At 39.7% G+C, this 17,112-nt stretch overlaps 1 protein-coding gene across 1 annotated transcript; it reads right to left on the bottom strand.

The window, feature by feature from the left end:
- Window positions 1-1,746: 1,746 nt before the first annotated feature.
- Window positions 1,747-15,284, bottom strand: TDRP (testis development related protein). Its single transcript, XM_009879274.1, is given in 4 exon segments — window positions 1,747-2,194; window positions 5,316-5,419; window positions 15,140-15,221; window positions 15,223-15,284. Coding segments are annotated over 4 exon segments (597 nt in total). The 3' UTR covers window positions 1,747-1,845.
- Between the last annotated feature and the right edge of the window lie 1,828 nt (window positions 15,285-17,112).

Consider the following 17,112-nt stretch of genomic DNA (forward strand, 5'->3'; position numbering starts at 1 on the left):
ATTTTGTTTTAATATATAATGCCAATTTTACAAACACGTTTGCCAGTTACAAGATACTGTTTCGTAGCACAAAACTCTGACATTCTTTTATAAAAACTTAAGAACAATGTCTCTTAATGTCCCGTTAATACCAGGGGGAAAATCGATCAAACCAAACAAAAACATTTTGCTACAGTTTCTCTCCAGGCACATCTCAAAGCGAATCTCAGAAAAAATAGCTGTGCCCAAACTGTAAGCCCTAAGACTATACATTAATTGGAAGAGAGAGGAGAAAGAGAGAGCTAAGAAAGGAGTAATGTGGCAGCAACACGAACAAGGTACAAGCTTAGAAGAAAATTGCATGCATCCCTTTTCATCAGCATAAGCTTCTTGCAAAAATACAAGACATCCATTATACAAAGGTAGATACGCTCTCTTGTAAAAACGCAGATTTTCTCCAAAATGCTAAACTTGAGCTTCCGACTGTACTGGCCGTATTGCTAGTCAACAAGTTTTCAGTTCTGTTACACCAGTTTTAACAATCAGGAGAGAAAAGGCCTATTGTTCGTTTCTTAGGAAACTTTTGGTTTGGTATTTTTGTTTTGTTTTGTTTTTCTTCCATTAACTTAAAGCAGTATTTATACCGGTCATATGAGCAATATGGAAACCAACTTTGGATCTGACACCAGCCACACTGCTAATGAGAGACAATACGCTAGAAAGAGGCACTTTTAGTATTCTTATATAGATTTCAAATCTTAAGTATAACGCTTCACCTTCTGTTACCAAAAAAGGACACTATCAGTAGCTAATAAGACAGAGCTTTCTGACAAAAACGCTTCAGAAGCCGTGTGCATGCACATTACTTACAATGGCTCAGTTACTCAGTCACCCTGAAAAGGCCAGAGTAGAATTCAATCACTGCTTATGGAGCAGGGGGGAATGGACAACAAAACAAAGTTGTTTGTAGGATCAGGATCAGCTACTGTAAAAATGAAAACATAAGGCCTTCCGTACAAAGCAACTTATCCCTAGATTCAGCGCTACAGATACGGAATATTGAGGTCTTCTTGTACTCATTGCTGCTTTCCAAATTTTCAATCTTCTTTTATTTTTGGCATAACACGCCTCTTCAAAACCAAGAAGCTGAGCTTTGCCAAACAATGTTTAATACGTTAAAAAAAAAAAAAGAAAAAAAGAAAGAAACCCAACAAACAACCCCAACTCTGGAAGACCCATTTGACCTGACTATTGGAGAAGATCCTGTGACAGAAGGAATTACATTAGAACAGTATTTTCCCATTTCACACAGCGTATAGCACGTTGTGACAGTTGAGCATCTTGTATGCACAAGCTGAAGCATATGCTGAGGCTGAAGATTTGGAAAACAGTCTACTAAGTATAAGCACTCTCCCTGCAAGCAACAGATCAGTATTCTTCGTTAAAAAGGGACAGCATCAAAATTACAATTTTGAGTGGCCCTCAAATACTAGGAAAAAAACAGGACCTCAAGCTAGTGGAAGTTCCTACATAAGGCAGTCAAATTTACAACCAGTGTATACATTCACTAAGGAATTACATTTTTTTGGTAAAACCAACAATTCAACATACTGCAGAGTCTGAATGTGAAATATAGGCACAAAATAGATTCTCTACTCTTTTTTTTTCTTCAGTGTGGAAAACATAGCTATTTAACAATGTAATAAGAAAATTTACTATCAGGTGAGCAAAAATTTGTAACAATCTGAATAAAACAAAGTACTGTATAAAGGTGCAATATTGAGCAGATTTGATTTTGGTTTAAATGTATGAGTAAATCATGGAACCTTTCTCTTCTTATCTATAAAGTATTCCACATCACCAGCATCATTCTAGTTCTTCCCAGTTGTCAGTAAGGTTACCTTTGCTTTGTCGTCTAATGCTCACCAGCTTCCCAGCTGATTTGATACTCCACCTGGAGCTGTTTCCTGAGCTGGCCAGGTTTGTGTATTTTGTGGAGCCTTTGGTTTCATCCTCCCAGCCTGACCAGGCTGTATTAAAGTCACTTAAAGCAGTTGCCGCCTCGCTGGCGGAGTCAGTAGCGGTGATTTGAGGTGGTTCCCATCCCTCAATCTCATCCGGTTTCCTAGCTGGGACGTTCTGCTTTATCACCAAACTGTCCCAGAAACCTGGCTTCTTTTCAGACTTCATCTCTTCCTTTAGCTTGAGATTTGTGCTAGAAAAACAACAAAGGTGAGGTGACTCGTTTCTTCATTTAACAACGCGTGTGATGGTTCTTAATAAACATTCAATCAATTTATAATTTTTTTATAGCAAGGGATGCTAAGCAGTCGTCAGCCCTATGACAGCACAGCCATTACTGTCAACTTTGGGAAAAACAACCTCATGGACCGGTTAAGCCTAAACACAGCAGAATCTCACAGCGATAAATCAGAAGTGGACTGACTGCTATAACAAAAGAACTTAGACTGCCTCCCAGTGAATTACAGAGAACTGCCTTTGGAAATGCCTGAAGTGTTTTAGCGTGCATTAGAACAACCTAGGATTTTAACAAAAAAAAACACAAAGAACAAACCCAGAGGTAGGATAGCAGAAGGAATACGAAAATGTCCTGCCTACCACCAGCTTTAATAATCACTCCCTATGTTCCTCAGTTTCATACACCTGTTATCACCCTGCCAATTAAAACTTATGCCCTAAAGTAGTTGATGTATACAGTATTGAGACTTTAAAGATACCAGCATTTTTTTTTCATTAAGATCTGCACAATATTTTGGCAACAGCTGTTTTGTATCTCTGGTGAGAACTCCGAAAATTCCCCTCCCAAAACCAAGAAAAAACTACCTTTGTTGTAATTTCTCTTTGAGAGAGACATTTGAAAGGCTACTCATATTATTACATATTTTATCCCATCAAGACCCTTCAGTCTGAATTATTTCATATTTGCAGTGTGGAGTATTTAATATATTGGATGTGAAATGTTTATGCCTAAGTTTATAGGCAGGGTTATGTATGTAATCAAATAATGGACCACGAGGAAAGGCTTAATACCAGTGGTGAAACACACAACCTTCAAGGTTCAATGAGCTAAATAGAAAATTGGAAACATTATCTGCTAGTAGCATACAAATTCCTTAGCCACAAATAAAACGAAGATTGACATTTTTTAATATTTCTATGTAAAAAGCTTTTTTACCATTAATGATAGCTTGACCCTACTATATTTAAATAGAAGCCACTGAATCAATACCTTTAAAATTACTTTCCTTTACTGAATTTTGAATTTATGATCACATTTTTCAGGATTTTCCTCTTGCTAAAGCCAGTCACAGACTCCAAACACTCTTCTAACATTTAATGGGTAGCACACTTGAAAAGCTGCATTTTTCTTTAAAAGGAAAGTTAAAATCATGGTATTCAGTTACAGGAAAATACTCTCAAACTTAAACTACAGGCAGTTTTCACAGTGATGCTAAAATAGCTATTTGTGGTAATGGTTTTCATACTTCTGCTCTCTTCACTGGGTTACTTGGTTCTTATATTCAACATCAATTGCAAAAGATACTTGAAGCAAACTAGCATCTTAGTAACACTCATAAAATTACACAGGGACAGTAACTGGGATCTTTGGGGAAGTTTTATGGAATGGAAATATATGTATTTATATTCTAAATTTGGGGGGGTTTATACACATATATACAAACACACACACCCTATATGCGCATATATACACTTGTATACTGAAATACATATATTTCAAAGTAAACTGGAAACAAAACATACTAAAACAAGTCTTAATTAAAAATAGTATTTGGCTGGAACAGCTGTACTGATAAGGTGGCACACTTTTTCCTGTTTGCAACCCAGGTAGTAAGGCAGCACACGTGGGTAAAGCCTAAATATACTTGTAACAGCACAAAAGTTGGTCCTGGGAAGAGTCTGCTCTGTTCAGAGAACAGCTCTAACCACAGAGGCAGCAGAACTGTTCCAAGTCATGGAGTCACAGAATGTGTTGGCCTGGAAGGGACCTTTATAGGCCATCTAGTCCAACCCCCTGCAGTGAGCAGGGACATCTCTAACTAGATCAGGTTGCTCAGAGCCCCGTCAAGCCTGACCTTGAATGTCTCCAGGGATGGAGCCTCCACCACCTCTCTGGCCAACCTGTTCCAGTGTCTCACCACCCCCACAGCAAAGCACATCTCATCTAAATCTACCCTGCTCTAGTTTAAAACCACTGCCCCTCATCCTGTCGCTACACAGCCTTGTGAACACTCCCTCCCCAGCTTTCCTGTAGCCCCCTTCAGGTACTGGAAGACCACTATAAGGTCTCCCTGGAGCCTTCTCTTCTCCAGGCCGAACAACCCCAACTCTCAGCCTGTCCTCCTAGCAGAGGTGCTCCAGCACTTTGATCATTTTTGTGGCCCTCCTCTGGACCTGCTCCAAAAGCTCCATGTCCTTCTTGTGCTGAGGGCTCTAGAGGTGGACACAGTGCTCCAGGTGAGGTCTCACCAGAGCAGAGTAGAGGAGCAGAATCACCTCTCTTGACCTGCATCTCCTGACGTTTCTTTTGATGCAGCCCAGGATGCAACTGGCTGGCTGGGCTGCGAGCACGCATTGGTGGCTCACGTCCAGCTTTTCATCCACGTATATCCCCAATTAAAGTCCTCAGCTCCAACAGGGAAGATTTGCAGATCCTGGTATATAGCTACTTCACATAATCTTTTTAGATCTAGCCAAGACTTCAAAAGAGGAAGCAGAGCATGTAAGAAAAAAAAAAATAATTTGTAAACTGAACCATAATTAATCCCAAAGAGGGAGGGTGGGAATGACCCTTTCAATCAGAAACTTTTACTCCTCTTCTGCTGTGAAAAATTATTGCGTAGGTAAGTTCCCTTTTTGTCCCGACAGACCTTAAAAGTTTATCAATATCTGTCCTTTCCTTACACAGCATGCCATAAGCCTTTCTCTGTGATTTAACTTTCAGGAGTTGAACACTACTGCTTTTCAGTGCCTAGTGTTAGATATCAGGAAAAACTTCTACACTGCACAGATTATCAAAGGCTGGAACAGGCTGCCCAGAAAGCGGTTGAATCGCCATCCTCGAACGTATTTAAAAGGTGTCTAGACATGGGGCTCAGGGACAGTTTAGAAGTGGGCCTGGCAGAGTCAGATAACGGTTGGACTTGATGATCTCGAAGCTCTTTTCCAACCATAATGATTTTATGATTCTAATGATTCTATGATTCTAATGATTCTACTTCCATGACCTCACACAGCTATTTTCTGTTTCCAGTTCGTGCATTTCGATAGCAGATAGACCAACTGATTTTACTCACCCTTTGGATTTTGGAGACTTGCACCCTGCTAGCAATTGCTGTTCATCATCTTTATTGAACATAGACGTCACTTCCTTCCAACCCCGGAAACTTGCACCTTGAACCTACACAGAGAAGTAAACATTCTCATAAATGCAAATTACAGACTTACAAGCCCAGCGTAGGGCTGCCCATGCTGGCTCTGGGTGGCTGACAGGCAGCAACAGCCCTACCTCTTGTGTACTGTGCCATGGAGAAGTTAGCAGCTCTACACAGCAAACTCTAAGATTTAACCTTCTCTGCACTCAGTATTCCTATTTTTAACTCACCCAAAACTACTTCTTCTGGCCCTGCAAGCAAAAAAGTTAAGAGCACTGGCTCACCAGTGAAATGTAAAACGTGGCACTGGTGCACGACAGCGTGATCTCTAAATTTACTGCGACAGCTAAATGTGTAGAATAAATTTTTTGTTCCACAATATGAAAGATGCGATTCCCTCTCCCCAAAAGTGAAGAAAATATGATTATTTTTGACAGCATGCCTGGGGACTCTAAGAGAAATGCACATGTGAGTGCTGAGCACAGAATATGGAAGTTGCTCTTCCTTCTCACAAGGTCTAGTAGGAATGGCAGTGACAGTCTATCAGTGTTACCTGATTACATTAAAAATACAACAATACATTATGAAGTAGAATAAACACTCAAAACGAAATTGTAGTTGTCAACACAAGTGAAGGCTAATTCATCACCTACTATTTATTATGTTTCAGCCTTTTCTGCAGAACTCACCAGCACAAATTAGTATCACTCTGACATTTAGGTTTTAATTGATTAGTTTATAACTGGTACATCTATGTAGGCCTTAAATCGTGAAATATCACCTACGAATGAAGCACAAACACCAGACAAGAAAATACTGGTGCTGCCACCTCCTCACCTTTCAGAAACCCACAACCTTTAGCCCTTCCAGGAGTGAAACATCACCCTTGTTATCATCACACGTTAGTCACGGAGTATTTTCACCTCTTGTTCTCCTGTTGCACTGTGACCTACACCTTCAGTTCCCATCCACCTTCCCTACTCACACCTGAATCACCTCAGCTGCTCCAACTCACGAGACATAGCAAGTCTATTTTGGCATCATGAGAAAGATCTAGTCTAGACTCAGTTTCACTTTGGTGAGATACAAACATGGATTCGGCCTTTGGCAAAGCTCTGGAGAACTCTGAAGAGGGAAGGCTGAGCAAGCCCAGAGCAGTTTCCAGCTCTCGTTCAAACGATGAGGACAGACTCAGTACATGAGGGCCAGGTTCACCACCAGCCAGGCCTCCACAACTGCTCTGCTCCTCTCTTCCTAAACCCGTGTCTGATCCTACCATAAACCACAGCATTCCTCATGGCTTCGTAAGAAAAGCACAGCTTCCACATATTTTTTCCCACTATGAGAATAAAGTGAGTACAGATTATTATCATGCTTAATTTAAACATAAGCTTTCTATTTTTACTTATGTTAAAAATACGTAGACAGCTAACTTCAACATTGCATCCCTGTGGCTGACTTACCAGACCCACCTCACAGAAGACTGGTACCGTCAACAGCATAAAACAAACCCAGACAAGCTGCAGATGATACCTTCAACCAGGTACCTTGCTACACACGATCCTTGTGTTTAAACTGCCAGACTCTCCAAGCAGCACTGAACATTTAATGCTTCTGTGGTGTAAATAATGTTCTGAAGCCTCAATTTTAGTCTATATGGGCCTAATCCTGTTATCTGTTGTTCAGTTAAATTCCCTAACAAGTTTAACATGAGGATTTGTTGCTCTGATTTGGCTTCCTCTCACTGCAAAGTACTCCGTCCACAACAAACTTCCAAAAAAAAGGAAGAATGTGTAACAGGTTGAAGGAAGTGGTCTGTTTAAAGAAATAAAGAAGAAAATAAATTAGAGGGAAAATTCTAGAAAGCACTTAGCTTTTCATATGTTAAAAAAATCCTACATCTTCTGCTATATTACTCAAAGGAACCTTTGCTGCCATAGGCAAATCCACAGGTAAAAGCAGCACATAACAACTCTTACTGCCTTATTCCTTGAGGCCTTTAAACTGGAAAAAAAGACTTAAATACAACTCAGTGATCTAATTTATATACAAGCTTGTCTTTCTTCACTAACAAAGTTTCATCAAGCCACTGCCACATAATAAATCTGAAGATTAAAACCCCAAACAAACATAAAACCTTGTTACTGGTTTTTAGATAGCAATTTAACACAGAGAACTAGCTTGACTTAAATTACATGTGCCTTTAAGGAACAGCATTGATGGAAGACTATTTGGAGATAAGCATTTATACATATGCTTATGTTCAATGTAAAAAAGAGTGTACCTACTCATACACCTTCTTTCAATCTAGCACATCATACCTACTTCACCAATACAACTCTAACGCTTGTTGCATTGGTTTAGAAGCCCAAGCAATCCTTCAGGAAAAAACAACAAAAACAAACAACCCCAAACCATTTCATAATAAAATCCTGTTCACGTGTAGCCCCAAGCTTTCCGTATTTTTAACTTCAGATACTTTTTAAATTTCATTTCATTTAGCCTGACTCTGATTTACAGGTATCTTTAAGAACAATTATTAGAAAATTCAGTGTCAAGCAGATAGCATGTGCAGGTCTCCAGCCAAAAATTTACAAACTCTGCGCTCTTTCTGCCCTTATGTAAATCAGCACCTGTACACACTGCATTGTACCATTTCTTAGTATTTTCATAAACAAGTACTCCCACACTGGATCTATGGCATTTGGTAGGTGCATACAAGGATAATAACCATGTAGCAGATTTTAACTGATTTATTCTTCCCTCAGCTGGCCCTTAGGGGAAACATACCTCAAACCTTTAAGACATACTTCCACCACTTACTTATTTGGAGTTTCCAAAGGACACACTGCCAAGATAATCTACGTAAGAGCATCAATGTCCAAGTAGACCATATTTGACTAAAATGTGATGAAAACTGCACAAAGCCTACTGCGTATTAAATGGACTAGGCTGAAAGAAACCCCGCAGGTGCAAAGGCAAAACCAGAACTTCTGCCTCCCATGCCTAAGCCTCCTTTTCCATAGCTGCCTGCACCTGCACTGATCTTGAGGCATCTTCTCAGCAGTGCCACAGTTAAGAATATAAACCTTAGCAAAGGAGGAGGTCAGGTACTTATTTCACACTTCCAGAAGCTTCTTGCTAACTACTGAACTGTTTTAAGACAATAATCCTTCTTTTTTACTACAGCTGTCATGGGACTGCCAAGCTCGGCTCTCCCTGAACAGCATCTTCCATTGCCACACAGACAGACTGCGAGAGCAGATGGGCTGGGCTCCGAATCAGCTGTGAATTTCTTACATTCTTACAGAGCATCTGGAGGAAGATCCAGATCCCAGAACAATTAGCTTCCTTGCAACAGATGTCAAATGAAGGTCAATAACCAAAGAAGTGACATTTGGTAAAGCTGACTCCTCACCACACTGGAGACGTATTCCATGTAAAAAGATTAAAGTTATGCAAGGTATGAAAACTCAGTACTGATATGGTCTTAAAGCATCCAGCAACTTGCTTTGTTCTGTAATTCATTTTTACGACGCAATCGTATACAGAAAACTCAAAAATACTACTCCTATAATGTTCAAAGAAGTTTATATACATAACTGGCTAGCTTGTATTCTCAAACCTTGAAAGTATTTTTCCATGTGTCAGTGGAAAAAAGAAATAATTCAACATTCAACGTTTATAGAATCAAACAGCCTTTACAGCTGGAAGGGACCTCTGGAGACCATCTAGTCCAGTCGCACTGCTCCGAACAGGGTCAGCTTGAGCAGACTGCAAGGAGCGTGTACAGCTGGGTTTCAGTATCTCCACAGTTGGAGAATCCACAACATCACTGGGCAACCTGTTCCAGACCTTCACTGCCCTCATGGTGAAAACTTTTCTTCTTATGTTTAAAAGATATTTCTTCTATTTCAGTTTGTGCCCATTGTCCCTTACTCGTTCACTGAGCACCACTGAGAAGAGTGAGAAACCTTTCTTACTGCTCTTCATTTTCCTCACCAGATTTAACTCTAGGTGGGCTTCATCTTTCCTAAACCCCATCCTTGCATGCTCAAAGAATGTCTCTCTATTCTCCCCATGTCACTTGACCCTGCCTCCAACTCCTGTATTATTTCTTTTTATGTTTGAGGTTTTTTAGGAACATCTTGTTCATCCAGACAGGCCTCCTATCACTTTTGCTTCTTGCTCCGCTTGATGGGTTGGGCTATTCTTGAGCTTGGAGGAGGCGATCTTTGAAAATCAAAGCTGACTGATAATACTAGAACAGAACCAGGTGTACGTCAAAATTCCATTTAAAAAACAAACAAACAAACATAAAATTAAAAAAATAAATCAAGTGAAATGCCCATGAGGAAGTGCTAAGAAAAGAGAGCACTATTAAAAAGGACTAGAATTGTAATATCAGATGTTAGAAGGTCAAAACCTTTAGAGGACCAGGTTGGATGCTGCAGTCTACTATTTCTCAACAATGTTAATAAGAAGCAAAGGAGAAACTTCAAGGTGCCATTTCAGTACGCTGTGTAGGATTACAGACTGGTCTCATACCAGCTTGACTATGAGAGCACAGAGTATGCCTATGAGAACAGTCATTAATAAAGTTTCTCCCTTATCTTCCGTTTTAGATCGTGAAAATCTGTGCAGCACAACACCCTGTGCAATCACCTAAACGCATCAGTAGAAATGAAATTACACATACATTATAATCCATCAGGCGGCAAACGACTGAAAAATCAACATCTGTCCCAATAGGCATCCAAAAAGCTGGAGCACAGATTCTTTCCCTCTTCTAGAGGAAATCCCAGCGTAGGAAGTACTCTTTCACCACTGTGAGAAAGCTTCCATTTAATTAGCATATTTTCTGAAACTGGGGGTACAAGTAGTCACTTGTAGAACATCATGTAAAGGATGCAGTGTGTATCCTCAGTCAAACTTGCTCCTGTTTCTCACCCTCGCTCCCTTCCCCTCTGTTTTCCAGTGCTTTGCTATCTGTGCCCATCTGTCAGACAGATTCCCAGAGAGAAGTATCACAAGGTGGCAGATCTGGTTTATCAGACACTGCCGCTGAAAAGAGTTAACCCAGTCCATCACCTCCTCATATTGATACCGCCTTCCTTACGTTATGGTTTTGTACTCCTGTGACGCTCTGGAAAACCAGTCAAACTCACCAAGCTAGAAGAAATCTAATTCACTCCCTTTTTGCATTCCTTTGGGTTAGTGATAAGAATCAACTCATTAAAAGATGTCAAACAGTCACCAAAGAATGTCAAAGTTAAGGGCAACAGCACATTTTTTGTAGCAGCAGCTACTACAGCAGGTCAAGCACTCTCTGACAGTTGCAGTCATCTATCCACTTTCTTCCATACACAGAGTCATAGAATGGTTTGGGTTGGAAGGGACCTGAAAGATCATCCAGTTCCAACTCCCCCCACCATGGACAGGGTCACCTTGCGCTAGACCAGGTTGCTCAAACCCTCGTCACCCTGGCCTTGAACACTTCCAGCTTCTCTGGGCAACCTGTGCCAGTGTCTCACCACCCTCACAGTAATGAACTTCTTCCTAATGTCTAATCTAAATCTACTCTGCTCTAGTTTAAAACCACTGCCCCTCATCCTGTCACTGCCCACCTTTGTGAACAGTCCATCCCTTTCTTTCCTGTAGGCCCCTTTCAGGCACCAGAAGGATGCTGTTAAGGTCTCCCTGGAGCCTTCTCTTCTCCAAGCTGCACAGACCAAACTCCCTCAACCTGTCCTCACAGGAGAGGTGCTTCAGATCATCTTTGTAGCCCTCCTCCAGATACACTCCAACAGGCCCATGTCCTTCTTGTGTTGGGGGCTCCAGAGCTGGACACAGTACTCCAGGTGGGGTCTCACAAGAGCAGCATAGAAGGGCAGAATCACCTTCCTAGACCTGCTGGACATGCTGCTTTTGATGCAGCCCAGGACAAGGCTGATCTTCTGGGCTGCCAGCACACGTTGCCAGCTCACGTTAAGTGCTTCATCAACCAGATCTCCTAAGTCCTCCTCTGCAGGGCTGCTCTCAAGTTACTCATCATCCAGCCTGAATTCGTGCTTGGGATTGCCCAGACCCAAGTGCAGGACCTTGCACTTGGCTGTGCTGAACTTCATGATGTTTGCATGGGCCCACCTCTCCAGGCTGTCAGGGTCCCTCTGGATGTCATCCCTTCCCTTCAGCGCGTACATACAACTCTGTACATAGAGTAGCACTTCCCCAAACTTACCCCCTAAGCTTCACTCCATCAACTCAACCTTTATAGTATCGACTCAAATGAATCAACTGTACATAAATAGTATATGTTGACTAAAATTTTTCTTCCTTTAGATAAGACAGAGAAAAAATGTCTACTGACAGTTAATTTTATAAAGTGCCCCAGAAAGGGACAGCTCCTCTTAACTTGGAAGTCTCCTACAAAACTGAGAGGTATTCTTCCAAAAAATGACGTTACGTATAACATTTTTTATCACATTAACATATTCTGATGATTTACATGTCTCTTAGCTTCCCATGCTAGGAAAACAGGCAATGAGTATTAAATGAACAAAAAGTCAACTGGGAAACCGTAAAGCACCAGTAAGAAGATTTTTCCGTTAATGTTACTGTCAAAGGTACACAGTTTATCATTAGAGCTCTAATAGAGGGCAAGAAGTTCAGGAAAAATTAGGCTAGAAGGCAATGAATCAGGAATACTAACAGTTGAGTATATGCTATAGAGGTAGATAGTCCTAAAAGCAAATTTTAAGAGTACACTGCACAAAAAAAGAGTATGTAGATATAGATGAACATATAATAAAAAGGAAGACTACATAAATTTAGCTGAAAACAGTTAAATCCATCCATCAGATAGATGTGGTTAATAAACATGAACATCTTATTATGGGACAGGAAAAAGCACAGAATTCAATCAAGTCAAAGAATAATAATAAGGATCTGGGACAGTATTTTAGAGGTGAAAGACCAAGAGTTCACATTTCAAAGCAAGAGATTTAACTACGTTCAAATATTACTCTGACTCTAAAATGGTACTGCTTTATAAGCGTATTTTCAATATATTCCTGTTAGACTTTTCTACCTCTCGACTGCTTGGCCAGCAGGGCTCTGGAGCACAAAAGTCACTCTCTGCAGGCTAGAACAAGCTACATGACAGAGTCTTAGTGACCAAAAAAGAGCAATTATGGGGGATTCTTGCTGTATACCTGCAGTGGGAATCAGCATGTTCAATGCCATTGTGCAGTTAAGCAGCTAATCCCTAAACAGTCACTGCTCAGCATGTATGAAATGAGATTTCCAGAAATTTATATTTTAGCCAAGTATTAGCAGACCTTCACAAGTATTTTCACAGAGGACTGACAACTGGTGAACCAAAATCCTCCAGCGAAGCAGAGGCACTTCACAACACACTTTCAGAAATTTTTTTATAAATATAAACAAGAACGGATCTTCCTCTCAACCTTGTCTGAGAAGAAACAATTGTTTGTTCTACAGCTTCCCTCCCTCCTCCCCCTGAAAAAAATGAACCTAAAATAAAAAGCTAGTGATGGAATTTTCCATTCATGTAACTTACAGTTCTATAAAGTTAAAATAAGTGTTTTATAATAAAAAAATGCCAATGAGCATTAATTAAAGAAGCACTGTTCCCACATAGTAGGAAACCTATTTGTAGCATGCAAGAAGTCAAATAACAGAAGGTGAAAAAAAAAAAAAAACCACCTCCAAATTTGTCTTCCAGACATAAAAGCATTTGGCAGAGCAGGGGAATTTCTCAACTCGACCAACTGCCAGTGTGCAGACCAACACTTAGGCTGTCCTGTGGCACGTACGAACTGAAACTCCAGAATTTGGTTCTACCAGAATGTTCCAAACACCTCCAAATTTCGTTATTAAAATGACTTATTTTGTTTCTCAAAACTCTTTGTCTCTTTTGGAAAGCTGGCATACTAATAACTGTAGATGAAGTCTCCAATGTGCTTTTACGTCAGCAGCAGCTCAGCGCGTCGCTAAGACCCCCACAACAGCTTTGCAGAGGCCGGAGGACCTGGTGTAGCATGAACACCAGTTCCAGATGTCTGCCCTTCACAGAGCACCACTGGAAGGTTCACTGTTCCTCACTGTGAGCCATCACCAGGCTTTTTAAACCAGCCGTACCTGCCTTATGGGAGAGCTGTGAAGAGAGAGCTAGAAAAACTGAGTGCTGCAGTCAGCCTGCCCTCCCTCACCACTGAGCGGGCAGCTTCAGCTCGAGCAGAAACCACAACCATCTCCCGACCTCCAGCTCCAGCTCTTAGCACTGGCTCCCACTTCTGCACCTCCAAACTGAGGTCAAAGGCTTGCCTCTGCAAATGAGCATCAGGACTGTCCTAAAACAGTACTAAAGCCTAAAACTTGGGCTTTAAGAGACCAAAAAGGCTGTTTCCCTAAGGGGCTGACATACCCTTCATCCACTGTCCTGTTCTTCAAGAACTTTGTTGTTCCTCACCACACTGCTTCAACATGGAGACTGTTTTATTCATGACACATGCATACTGGAAAGGCCACACATATAATTCATCAGCTTTTTATTAACATATTAAAGAGTTTGGAGCTTCTATAGTATCACTGTACTAACAGCTTCCCAGACAACAGAACAACCAAATAAAGTACAGAAGCGCTTTCAGAAGAAAACAATAGAGAAAGAGAAGATGAGAAGGATAAAGTGTGCTGTTTTTTGTGAATAAATTTTTTAAGACAAAGAAGGTTTTACTTTAAAACACAAAAATACTGCATCTCCATGGTTTGCCTGGTGCCTTTTGTTTAAGTCAAAACACACACTTAGCAAGTAGTCCTGAATGACTAAGTAAGGGGCAGCAATGCTTCAATATAAAATAGATTAAATTTAAAGAATCTCTTTCTAAACATTCGTCATCTGACATAAAATGAACAGTAATTTATGTTTTCATAAAAGGAATACATTTCTTCTAAAAAGTATAAAAAAGGTATCGTACAATCTGACTTCCATTTTCAGTGAAAACTATATTACATCCGAAGTACAATAAAAAGAAGAGACAGATGTTCAGTTTATACATATTAATGTAAAGTATCCTATTACACTAATGAACCTATTTTTAAATGCTTTTCTCTATACCTATGGAATTTCAAAACAAGCTCTAGCATATCATAACAACTTCCAGTTCTTTCATCTTTTACTAATGTATTCTAAGAACATTAAAAAAAGATTCTTGGACACATATCAAGGTAAAAAACCCACTTAACTTGTATGCCTACTTTCTTTTCTGAAAGAGATATGAGATAAAATCCTTAACATCTTGTGCTCAGATAGCCAGCTGAGCTACACATGAAGGAATGAATAACCCAAACTCCTTCTACTTCTCATGTTTTCATCGCCGGTTACAGCTAGAACTTACTGCTTCCTTAGATTTCATTTCAGTTATTCCTGTGACTTCTTATTTACATTTTGTGTTTTCATATCTATCATGTGGAAGACAAAAATTAAACCTTTCCATCCCTATTAACGAAACTAAGTAAGACACTCTTCTAACTAACACTGCACCACTAATATTATTTCAAAGAGAACTCTATGACCAAGGATCAAGTAATCATAAAATCATCAATGAAGTACACAAATACCCTCCTTAATCAGGCTGTACATGAAAAACGGGTAACTTCCTAACACACATTGACTGAAATATATATGATAGAAAACTTTATTCTTCCAAAGAACATGTATTTACCTTTGTTGCAAGTTGTGACACTGAAGATGATGAAACTTCATCATGAAGAAACTGGTCTTTATTCTCAAAAAAAGGATAAAGATAAAAAAGGCCCACAGTCAGTTTTCGTTTGACAATTAGCAGTGACACATTTTAGAGTATTCATAAATACTGTTACTCTATTCAGCCTATCATAGAAGACAATTAAGAAAACACAATCACAATGCAAAGCTAAGCGAACACCACTATTAAAATAAGAGACATGAACAAAATTGCACTAAGAATGACAAATGCTGCACCAGAAGCAAAAAAACAAAAATCAAACCCTTACCAAACCAGAAACCCCATGCCCCAGAGATCACAAAGACCCTTGCATCATAACAATTTTTGTACAATTGAAAGAAAAAACTTAATTTGAATCTTAATAATTGTTTGTGGTTTTTTGATCTACCCTAATTTTCTGAATAGCATACTCTATGATGGTCTACACAGGCCGTAGGCTGGGGACAGAGCAGTGTCTCAGTATTATTTTCCACCTTCACATTAAAAAGCATTACATTTCTTTAACTCAAGGATGAACTCTTACCCACATGCCTCTCTATTTATAATTGCAGATTTCTGAAGGAAACCAAAGCACTGAAGATGCTAGTGTAGGTGATTCAGTAGGGGAGCATTTTTGTCCTTCTCTGAAGCAAGCTGGCGTCTTACTGCACTCAGGCCATCCTGCTTCTATCAAAGTTCTCTTCAAGACAGGACAAGTAAGATCAGCGTCAGGAATATTTAGAGGCCAAAGAAAGATATAGAAAGTGGGGCATAGCGTATGGGAATTATGTAATTTTAACTTTCTTCAGTCAGTGTTTTAATGAAAAAAATGCCTTTTTTTTTTTTTCCCACTCTACATATATCTTGAAATGCAAAACAAGGAGAGGTACCTATAACTGAAATTACTTAACTCCAGTTCCAAGAAAAAACAAGATTACAACAGACTGGTTTATGGAAAGTATCTTTGAAGTGGCAGTTATAGAGACTCCCTGTATTAACTGTGGTCCATTTTTTGCTTATGTCAGCCCCTTACTGCTTCAGTCAAATTTATCAACTTCCTTTTCAAATAAAGTAAATGCTAAGGAGCTGCTCTGTAAGTTTAATATTTGATTTAGGGTTAACTCCACGTGCAGATAACCACGGACACGCAAAACACACAGTATCCCAGCTCCGACACGTTACCAAAGGCCTCCCTCACTTTGCTAACAGCATCAGGAAGAGGGTGAGAAAGCCGGTATGGGAAGCGTTGGGTACTCCTTGTCATGTGGGGAGACTAGCTTCAAATCCATGCATCTTTTCTATTTTTATTTCTTATACTTTTAAATATATTTAGATTTGCATTTCTTTATTTGCCTATTAATGTTTCCATTTAGTTTATAAGCAATACTTTTATACTGTAGAAGGGACAAGGAAGGAATTAGGAGCATTTCTACAACCAGTATGAAGTCCATCATACTATAGTTCAATAAGAACCATATATTGAAACAGAGGGATTTGTAGATAGGACTTGGGACAGAACACAAAGTCAGGAACTCCTATTATCACCTAAAATGAGACTATTACTTCCTGTGGATCTTAAGAACTTTTTTTAACTTCCGGATTTCAGTTAGCTGTCTTTAACACAGGAGGAAGTTATTGCAGATGGGATACCAAAAGTGACAAAGTTAAGATTTGTATAGTACTCTAAAATTAAATTCAATTACTTTCCCTTTTCTCGACTGCCTCTTTTTTTTTTTTGTCTCTTTTTCCTTTTTAGAGAATTATTGGCAATGTTTTAAATGGAAATGCCACACAAATACCATTTCAGAAATTTCCTTGTTTTTCCTCAACACTCTTGGCTCTCAAACTTTCGGATGAGGTTGCAAAGCCTTAAACTTAACATGGTGACACCTCTGCTTGAGCACAGGGTAAGGGTTAAAGAATACTTCATCCGATTTGCTTGAATTTTTCCC

This window comes from Apaloderma vittatum, unplaced genomic scaffold, assembly GCF_000703405.1.
Source record: "Apaloderma vittatum isolate BGI_N311 unplaced genomic scaffold, ASM70340v1 scaffold6642, whole genome shotgun sequence".
Classification (NCBI taxonomy): Eukaryota; Metazoa; Chordata; class Aves; order Trogoniformes; family Trogonidae; genus Apaloderma; species Apaloderma vittatum.